The sequence below is a fragment of the Bombus flavifrons genome, chromosome 1 (genome assembly GCF_040668555.2).
Source record: "Bombus flavifrons isolate JBK064 chromosome 1, iyBomFlav1_principal, whole genome shotgun sequence".
NCBI lineage: Eukaryota > Metazoa > Arthropoda > Insecta > Hymenoptera > Apidae > Bombus > Bombus flavifrons.
In genome coordinates, this window is record NC_138442.1 from 5159277 (window position 1) to 5169697 (window position 10421).

Consider the following 10421-nt stretch of genomic DNA (forward strand, 5'->3'; position numbering starts at 1 on the left):
GAAACTTTCCCGTAAAAATGAACAAGGACGACGATAGTAGCGAGGAAAAGGAGTTTTCGGGAATTCCGACGCGATCAAAATTCAGTGAGAGCGTAAATTTGTAAAGACACGGACGAAAGCCGCGGTTCTCGTTCCGTATGCCGTGGAGCGTGGCGACCGCTTCTTCGGGAAATAATTGAATAATTCATTTCGTAAACTACAATTTGAATAATTTCGAGTCTATTCGCGGGAATTCGCTCGCCTCGTTGGTAATACGTGTATAAAAGGATACTCGTTAGCAGGGAGGAAATTAAAAAAACGAGAACAGAGAGAGAAACGAATATGAAAGAAAGTGGGGGGAGGGGAGGGAGAGGAAAAAGAAAGGAAAAGAAAAAAATGGAAACGTGGCGGTTGGGAAAATTAACCTTGCTTCTGGAGGCAGGTGGTTCCCTCAAATATTCCTTTAACCTAGTTAGAAAAAATTACATAATTAAGTGGCCGATATGACTACTTCTGACTCCGATCTTGCGTCATGCGAACAATGTTTCGTAATTCACTGTACCTAGCGTAGAACATTCTGTTTTCGCCCTCTTCTCCCGTCATCGCACCCTATATTTTATCCCGTTATCGTTTCGTAGATTCTATGTGACTTGGGAATTTTTCTGCTAACATGAAATTGAATTTATTAAAATTACACATTGAACGTCGTTCCCATTAATTGATCTGATTTTAACAGGATTCCCCTGTTATTGTTATCGGATACTACTATACCGGTATAGGTAACAGAAAATATGAAAAAAGACACGATTCCGTGTTCTTGTGATCGGGATTAAAGTTATATACGTTTATCCGTGTCTCACGTTAATGGTGATCAATAACGTTCTGCTCGCCCTACTTTCGGCTCTTTCTTTTTCTGCGATAATTTATACGAAAGGGCATAAAATGATTTGCGCAACACACACACACACACACACACAATGTATACACACGTATATACAGTCATATATCAAAAATGCAATACCTCGTGGTCATGGGTCCAATAAATGGCGGTCGGTGGTTCGGGGCTGTGACGTACCACGCAAGTGAGATTCATGGTGCTGTCCTTGTTTATGAACATCTCTGGTTCTCCAACGATCGACGTGACAGGTTCTGGACAATAGAAAATAAAGGAAAATATGACTCACCATACGTAATAATTTCTCTTCGAATCGAACAAAAATAAACAAGAAAAGAACGATGTGAAACTAAACCGGCCAATGAGGAAGGGAATATATAAAACATACACTATGTCCCTCTTTCATAAGGTGAAATTCACGCGGCGATGCTGTGCACACAAATTGGCTGCACGTACAATTGACGAGGAAAAAAACAACTGTTTAATTGAAATTCACAGTAAAGTCAAAATTGCGAAAAAATTCTCTATAGCTACGCTTGATTGCACGCGGTAAATTGTACAATTGCTTATGGACACGTTGGTCGTCCATTCGATAGCCGTTCGACTGAAATGAAATTAACGAGTATCCGGTGACGAAACACGAGAGACAGGCTGATTCGACGGGAAGATTGCGAAACACAAACACACGAATGAAGAGTAAAGAACAGTATAGATGTGAACTTACCGACGACGGAGAGATGCATCGAATGGCCGATCGGTGGTGTCGTTGACACTTGACACTCGTAGATCCCGGAATCACGACGCTGAGGATATTTCACTTGGAGCGTCCAGTCTTCGGTTCTGGGAAAGTGTGATGCCACGAATCTTTGGTCGGATGTATACGTTTCAACGCCAACAGTTAAAAGATGGATATCCCTGTGCCTTACCCAGGAAACCTACATACAGGACAGGCACATGCCATATATATATATATATATATACACGTATACACGTGTTGTAGCATAGACGGGATCAGAACACGTAGTAAGCACAAATCTCATAAGGTGAACATAAAGCAGATTTGAAAGCGGATCAATGGTGGCCAGCGGTGCTATCACGTGTAAGTAGATGCCGTTGAATAATAAAACGACCATCGACGTGTAATTTTGCGTGCGAAACTATTTAAAGTTGAAATCGAACACTTGCGTTTAACTATCAATTCGCATGAATAACTGCTGGAAATTGATTCCATCTCTGATATCCGATAAGCGGCGGCCCGTTTAAATAATATTCTCTATCGGCTACCGAGAGATAGTCGTATATACCGATTATTTGTTGACTTTTCCATCGAATAACCGAGGAATGTTTTTTTAAGCCGTGGCTAATACGCGTATCGATGTTAATTCGAACAATAGAGTTTTCCTCCAACCAGGGATGAGGAAAGAGAAAAAAAAGAAACGCGGACAATCATAGAGATTTACTGTACCGTATTTTTCAGGGAATGTTCAAAAAACTGTGCAACGTATCCCTCTGATTCTCATATTATCTGACGCGTAAAAACCGCTCGATGGGAATTCCGCGCCGATGACACGGATCACAGGTGTGTGTACACGTGCGCACCGTAAGAAATGTGATGTTGCCAGGACAACAACGACAGCGTAGATAACTGTAATTAATGCTCCTGTAACGCGTCCTGATATATTCACAAACATCAATTTGCATCAGTTGGACACACCGATTGTTGTCGACTAAATAATTATTAACGTTATCCGCTACATGACAAACTTTTTGTCTGTGTGGGTCTCACGTATACGACGCACATACCGGAACAAAATGCGATCCGATATGCATGTGTATATATATGTACATGAAAATCGTTGAATATGCATCATTCGATGTATAGACTCTCTGTCTGTCTGTCTGTCTCTCTCTGTCCCTCTCTCCCTCTCCCTCTCTCTCTCTCTCTCTCTCATAGAGTCAGAGTAAAACGTTCGTACTTCACGCCTTCAGCGATCGTCATTGATTGCACGCTGATGGTTTAATGCTATTTGTTGTTCTGGCTCGTTAAACCACGTTTCCCTGGCATGCGCGCGCGCTCGTGTGTGCTTCTAAATAGACTACAAATTAGTATTTAGGACATACCGATAATCGGTACGTTGCGTCGTCAACGCACAAAGGAATATTAATGAAAAATTCGTGACGGATAACCGTGGGTCCTGGCTATATATACGGAGGCGGATGAAACGCCACCTTGTTAGGCTTTTATAAAACACACTTACTCAAGACCTTGCCCATAGTATTCTGACCGATTGTGATTAACCAGTAGCTATTTAAAATTCAAGTAGAGCTTAAAACGTTACTTGCAATTAAAGCTGACTGAAGATGGGCTGGCTGTGCTTGCATGAGAATTATAGCGTTCGCTTGAAATGGCAGACTGAGCAGTAGACTTTCGAAAAGGACACGCGCGTGTACCGCGATGAATTATGCACCGGATCCCATAAGTAGCTTGATGGAACCCTGATATGTGCATTTACCGCACGACACGTGATCTCTTCGCGTGCTCTCGCTATGCCTGTTACGTCGACAGTGCTTTTTTCGGTATACCATAATATCCTTTCTTCTCTAATGAGGGATTTCTGACTTGCGTGACCCCAGCAACAGCACAGAAAGAAGAAAAGGTAAAACGAAAAAAAAGAGACGAAGAGAGAGAGAGAAAAAAAAACTTTTTTAAAAACAAAGTGCACTCTGTACAGCGTTATCGGTGCTTCGCGAAAGAAAGGTTGAAGAGCAAGCACGGACAGGGATTAAAGGAGACGGGATAGGTGGAAGGAGTGGAGAGTGCGCGAAATAAAAACTGCTCGGCCGTGCGTATTATAAAAAAGCAAAAGCTTTCTGTTTTACTTAAATTTCTCCGGTAAATAGGGGAACTATAGGCAACGGAAAAACGAACGATAGAAAAGAAATAGGAAACTTCGCTCTTGTACCTATCTGTATCGCGATAGCTAACTTCGACTCCGTTATGCCGTAACCGTCTAATGGCCGAACTTATATTGTACATTTCGCTACATTATGCAGTATATACCAGACCGATTCTTTCGCTTTTTTCTCTCTTTCAGAAACACAACCGCATTATACTCTCTTTCAAAATCGTCATTAACTCCATCGAGCACATATACCTGAGCTTGAAAGGCGCTGCTGTTGCCATCCCATTAACGTTTCCAAGCGAAAGTAATTACGAAGAGAAAAATCTCCGCGAATTATCGAATTTCTATCCGTTGCTGACAGCCGATAATCTCGTTCGCGGACAGAGACCACGTGACTCGCATCTTTAATAGAGGAGAGATTACCTACCGTACGATCGCCCAGATTCCGTACTCGACAGGTGAGGGTGGCCGTTTTGCCAACCAACGCGGTGACATTCCGTGACGCTGAGATGTCAAAGTAAGGTCCACGGTCGAGTGGTTCCAGTGCCCGATTCTCGTGCATCTCGGAATCGGATGTGCTCCGGGCAAGTCTTTGCACTTTAAGAAGAAACATACACGGAACAAATCCAAAACCTCGCGCGCGTACATGTAAAGATTATATATTTATATATATGTATATACACGCACACACACAAACACATACATAGAAACAAACACATATAAATGCAGAGAAAAGCAGCTTTCAATGGGCTCGCTTCAATCTCCAGATTGCGGTGGATTGTTCTTTGACCCGAAAGATTATTTCCCGTGCTTCGCTGCACCGCGAACCGCTATAAGGCCGGAAATCGCGAGTAGAATAGAGAAAAGAGGAAATGTTCGCCACGTTTCGTCATTCGTTATCGGAATTTTGTTAACTCCTCGTGTTTACCGCGGAACTCTCGTACGCGCCAGAGGAGGCGTGTACGATATACGGGCCAGAAGTGGCAAGAAATCATTTTAACGTGTCCCGAAGTGGTACGCGGTAAAAGGCCACGTATATAATACATACGTACATATGTATATCTGCACGTACACATATACGTGCATCTCTTATTTTCGGGTTCGGACATAGACCTTGCCTACGTTTCGTCATAAAGTATTAAAGTAACTCGGTAAAGTTTCAACGCAGCAGTTTCAGAAACTACTTTATCTCATAATACGTGGCAGTGAACTATCGCTGGCAACCCGTTCTGTCACTTTTCTCTCTTTTGTGCGTATCCCCGTGGAAAAATATATCGCACCCCAAGTAGCAGCAGCAGCAGCCGTCGCGTTATTATAACGAATGTTCCCAATATTTTCATCGCGGTACCCGTCGTTGCTCGTGTAACCGCGATTATATTCGTATTCGTTGTACCTGAAACGGCGTGCTTTATTCGCCCCGTTTCATACCGCTTGCAATCAGCAGGGTATACACACGAGAAATTACCTCTTTTTCTCATTACCTATTATTTTCAATCTAAACAATTTTTCAAAGAGAAATTCTTTTCAAACCACGGGGGCGAGGTTGAGTGGCGGGGTGAAAATTCAGTTAAATCGTTTTAAAAAGCATCATTGTTCGGGCAAACTACGATTACGCAAACCGATTCAAAAAACAATCCGCCTTGAACAGTTAAACACGTGGCTGATGAATTTCCACTTACCCGAAAACAATAGACCCAGAGTAAAAAATAAACTCTTCATTTTTTGTTTCTCTCTCTCATATTCGATCCACGATGTCGCTTGATAGAACCGTCGCGTTTTTCAAAAAAATCCACCACAATCTTTGTTTCAACCGGCGAGATGTATGGGAAAAAGGAAAAGGAATGGAATAGTAATACGAGGTTTATATGAGACGAGATAGTGGGAGATAAAGGAGTTTTCGCGTTCTCCGCGATCACTCTTCCTCGAGACCAGACTTTCACTTTTCAATTATTTCCATCGAACCGATCCATCCCATCCGCGATGCTTTAATCTTCTCCCTGGTATGGTGCAATAATCCAAAATCGAGCGTTCGATACAGCATTTCGCGATACAAAGACTAGTGTAGAGATCAAACTCGTGAAAAGAGATACGAATCGATAAGCATCCGATTTTCCTTTAGTTTTTCACTGAATGTCGCCATTATGTCTCCGCTATTCGAGATCTACGCGTTGGCATGCATAGAAATCGCCCCCGATACTTCTTCCCCATAATAGTCCGTCTCACTCCCACTTACGTGACACTAGTGCTTCTCTCTTCCCGCTGGAACGTGTCTTTATCCGTGAACTACTTAATTGACCAACGGTACATAGATGAACAAAACCTCTCTTTTTTACTTCTTCGTGTTCTTTGAAATTGAGGAACGAAAACAACTAAAAGAAAGGGATATTCATTCGACGACTTGTACACCGTGTTCTTATAATATATATTCTACTATGCAAATCGAACGATCTCAACTGATTTTCATTCTTCTGTACGTAGCAACGGGCGGTGGAAAAAACAGAAAAGTCTAGGTGTAATCTCACGTTCTACTCGTATTTCGTTACTAAACGAAGCGAACGATTAACGTAAAGTAGATGATCTAATTCTTCTGATTCATGGACCGTGTTGTCGAACGAATTGGAAAAAGAGGAGTATGCGTCTGAAGCGTGTGCGCGGATGGATCTTCTCTCCTTAGTGAGTTGGTACGTTGAACGAGGAGCGCGGCGAGCGTAGACAGAGCACGATAAAACTCGTGTACGAGTATCCGAGCGAAACTGACAGTGCATGCGACACGGCCCGGGAGAGACGCCCTGCCATCTGTCCTTGCACACGCCCCGCTTTCCCTCACCCGAAGTCAACGGGAAGATGGGGTAGACATCGTCCGGCGCAAGCGTATCCCTTTAGTTCTATTACAGGCACGCACACAACGATGCATAACGGGGTGAGCGTGCAGCATCCCTAGTCAAGAATCGAATTCCATACCGGACCGATCGTCGTCCTCGTCGTCGTCATTGTCGTACACGTGTCACACGCACCAACACACGTTATGCACCGTAACAAATTTCATGCAGCGCAACGCAAAGTAAGAGTAAAAGAGAGAAAGGTAAAAGAGAGAGAGAGAGAGAGAGAGAAGAGTCAGTCTTTTGCATCGTTTTCCACGTAAACGGGCTGGATCGAGCTTATCGCTTCGATCGCGGTCCGTATGAAAGACAGTAAACAAAACGAGGCTGTTTCCTCGAATGTTTTTGACCGTTGAAATTGCTCGGACCTGGCTATCGAATGTCGTACTATACTCATCGTAATGCGCGCTTTAAAAATGCCAAAATATTTGTCGTTTATGCGGTGTTTGCGACTATCAATGTATTACCATGACCTCTTTGAACGTACATTTGATAAATAAATTTTCAAAAGAAATTGAAATCACTTCTCGTCATTTTCGAATTTTTGAATTTTGTCATTTATTACATTTAATAAACAATTAATGAAAATCTATTAATTATATTTTTGTTGTATTTATTCAAATTTAATAATTGAAACATCAATCCTTTAAATATGTATATGTCATATAGCGTGTTATAGATACAAGTATGTTGGATACAATTACGTTAGATACATGATATACATATGTATATACGTATAGATACAAACGATACGCGCAAATCTCGAGAAAATTTGCCGTTCAAAAAAGACATTATGTGAATCTGCTTGGGACGAGAAAAGACTGAGATAGGGTGCTCACTTTAGGAAATCTTCCATGGAACAAGATTCTGGCTAATCTCGGATATTTCGTGTTAGCGGGACAGATGTTGGGTATATCTACGTTTACTTAAGGAACGTCGTTGCACATTTTTCACTGAACGTCAAGATGGTTTTACAAGAAGAGGTTGAATAATGGGCGTTTGTAGTATCAGTCGTTGGAAAGAAGAAACAAGGAGAAGCTTTAGGAAGTACCAAAGCACACCACCCCCTTTTGTTCTGTCGAGTATAATGGACATGCATCGCGTCCCTTTTCTGCTGCTTTTTAATGTATAATTTACACGATGGAATTGAAAGAGAAATCGATGCCCTAAATCGTTAGAAGTGAAACGCACAAAAGACGTACAGCTTTGGTATCAAGGGATTCGACTTGAGTTTTCTCTCTTCGTGAGAGATTTCTTTCCCTCTTTTCTTTCTTCTTTTTGCCTCGGTAATCACGTAACAGTACGCGATGATCGAAAGTAGTGGAAAAAGCGCAGATTCAGTCGATGGTAAAACATGCAGTGCACGTTTTTCCGATAAGTTTATCTTCTAATTTATTTACGGTTTAGGCGCTTAAGAGCAAAGAATAAAAACGGAGAAATACAGCTATAATTCCTCGAATTACATTGAAATTATTCTTCGATTTGATACAAACATTTCTTTAAAAATGATGATATACACAATTATTTAGCGCTATAATAGAATTTGTATCTTACATTTGTAACATTATAGACTCGTTACTAAATCGTAACGTTGCATTGTAATCAGTTAATTGATGAATTATATATGACAATTAATTTATGGAAATACTATATATTATGCTTAATAAGCATTTAGTGTGTGTGGTTATGAACATTTTCGATATCAATGATTTCGATAGTAGAAGCTTCATTATTCGATGTTACAATATCGATTGTGGTTCGAGTTTCAAATTTCAAGATGGCAGTAATGTGAACTTTCAAGTTTTATAGGTTAAGTCATGGAATGACGACATTACGAATCTTTTGCCACGACATCCAAATATAAAAATGTTATCGTATTTTGGGTGTTTAGCTATACGGAGTGATTCAATTGATTAGAATTTAAAAATTATGTCATACGTCGGAATGTGAATTTTTTTACTTTTTAACCGATCGATCAGTCTGCGAAAGCAAACTGTGGTTCCTATAAGTTTACGTACGTGTTTTTTGTACCTCGTAAAAATGGATGATCAAGCTTGCCCAAGATGCAAAACTACCAAATATCGAAATCCATCATTGAAAATGATGGTGAACGTTTGCGGTCACACGTTGTGTGAAAGCTGCGTGGATTTGTTATTTTTGAAAGGTTAGTATCTTTGAGGTTAGTAATCGTTAAGAGAATCTTATCATGTAATCTTTGTAGGTTCTGGCTCATGTCCTGAATGTAAAATTCCTCTGAGAAGAGCGAATTTCCGTGTACAATTATTCGAGGACCCTATGGTAGAGAAGGAAGTAAACATCAGGAAAAGAATTCTTAGAGACTTCAACAAGAAGGAGGAGGACTTTGCGACGTTAAGAGAATACAATGATTACTTAGAAGAAATTGAGACATTAATATATAACTTGGCTAATAATATTGATGTAATAGAAACAAATAAGAAAATAGAACAGTACAAAAGAGACAACAAAGATCAAATAACAAAAAGTAAATCTAAGATTGGTAGAAGCGAATATGAACTGGAAGAGATGATCGAGTTAGAGAAGCAGAAAGAGGAAGAAAGAAGATTGGAAATTGCTAAAGAAGAAATTGAAGCTAAAAAGAAAAAGATCCGTGAAAAGGAAGCATTAATAGATGAGCTTACATTTTCAGAAGGAAATGCAAAGAGCATTGTAGAGACATTTGCTTCTGTCATACAAGCATCTAAGAAGGAACAGAAAGCAGCACCTGCTAAAGTCACTCAATTTAGTACAGGAATTAAATTTACTAATCAGGGAGGTCAGAGTTACATGCCCATGCCAAAGATCGAAGAAGGTCCTCTGTATTGTTACACTCCTATTAGACAAGGGACAGATGGCCCAACACCTCCTAGTTGGAGAGAATTGCAAGCTCGTGGATACGTTTCTCATGTACGCGTTGAATCCTCAGCAGAAAGGGCTGGTGGATTTAAGGCACATGTTGCATGCTTAAGAGCCTTGCAAGAATCCATGGCTGGTTTATATCACAATCCCTCACAGAGCCAAACAGAATTCACAACTGTATAATTGTACAAACTGTTTTAATACCAAGAAAATCATATCTCTAGTTTTATATATAGGATACCATTAATGATCGTCTAATTGTCGCATACAATCCAAAATCTCTGATAAATCATTACTCAATAAGTAATACATGCCAAGTTAATTAAGTATATGTGATATAATCAGAAGTTACAGGTATATGTGCCTTGTATATTTATGTAATTTTAGTATTATATATTGTATATTGCAATTATAACATGAACACTACATGACTGTAGTACCTGTGCGTAGATTAAGAAACAATCATTTTTTGTTTCCATGCAAAATAAAATTCATTTTGTTAAAAATAATAATACATGTTAATAATTTTCTCTCTTTCCTTACCATCGGCGAAAGATAAATTTTTGTTTGTGTTGCAACATTAATAGCGGTGTTGGTTAAGATTAAATATGAACATATTATAACTATTGCTAACTGTGTAATGTGTAATCATCAATCACAAACACATGACATTCAATGCTCTTTTGAGTTTCACATCTTGATAGTCGCTTGATTCCCCATACGCATTTTTATGTCGTATGCGACGTTATCAGTTTAGTACAGTACTGGTTTGAATTAGAATTAAAGTCTTGCATGAAATTATAAATAAAATATAGAACAGGATATGCTATAATCGCAACAAAAGTTATTATTAATTATAATTTAATATCTAATTTGTTAAAGGGTATA

General features: G+C 39.9%; 2 protein-coding genes across 5 annotated transcripts in view; one reads left to right on the top strand and one right to left on the bottom strand.

The window, feature by feature from the left end:
* The window catches only part of LOC138179626 (protein amalgam), a 60379-nt gene extending 53830 nt beyond the window's left edge, over nucleotides 1–6549 (bottom strand). For 3 of the 4 annotated variants that reach the window (XM_069112625.1, XM_069112617.1, XM_069112634.1), the window contains exons 1-4: nucleotides 5457–6549; nucleotides 4205–4374; nucleotides 1599–1809; nucleotides 1001–1128 (exon numbers count right to left, since the gene is read on the bottom strand). In XM_069112625.1, coding sequence (XP_068968726.1) covers nucleotides 1001–1128; nucleotides 1599–1809; nucleotides 4205–4374; nucleotides 5457–5496 — 549 coding nt within the window. In that variant the 5' untranslated portion in view covers nucleotides 5497–6549. The remainder of the gene's footprint in view (nucleotides 1–1000; nucleotides 1129–1598; nucleotides 1810–4204; nucleotides 4375–5456) is intronic. The other variant, XM_069112609.1, reaches the window with a different exon arrangement.
* A 1847-nt stretch (nucleotides 6550–8396) lies between these two features.
* Mat1 (CDK-activating kinase assembly factor) lies at nucleotides 8397–10030 on the top strand. Its single transcript, XM_069112574.1, has 2 exons — nucleotides 8397–8820; nucleotides 8878–10030. Exons 1-2 carry the CDS (start codon nucleotides 8697–8699, stop codon nucleotides 9714–9716), a joined length of 963 nt encoding a protein of 320 aa, XP_068968675.1. The 5' UTR covers nucleotides 8397–8696; the 3' UTR covers nucleotides 9717–10030.
* The last annotated feature ends 391 nt before the right edge of the window (nucleotides 10031–10421 follow it).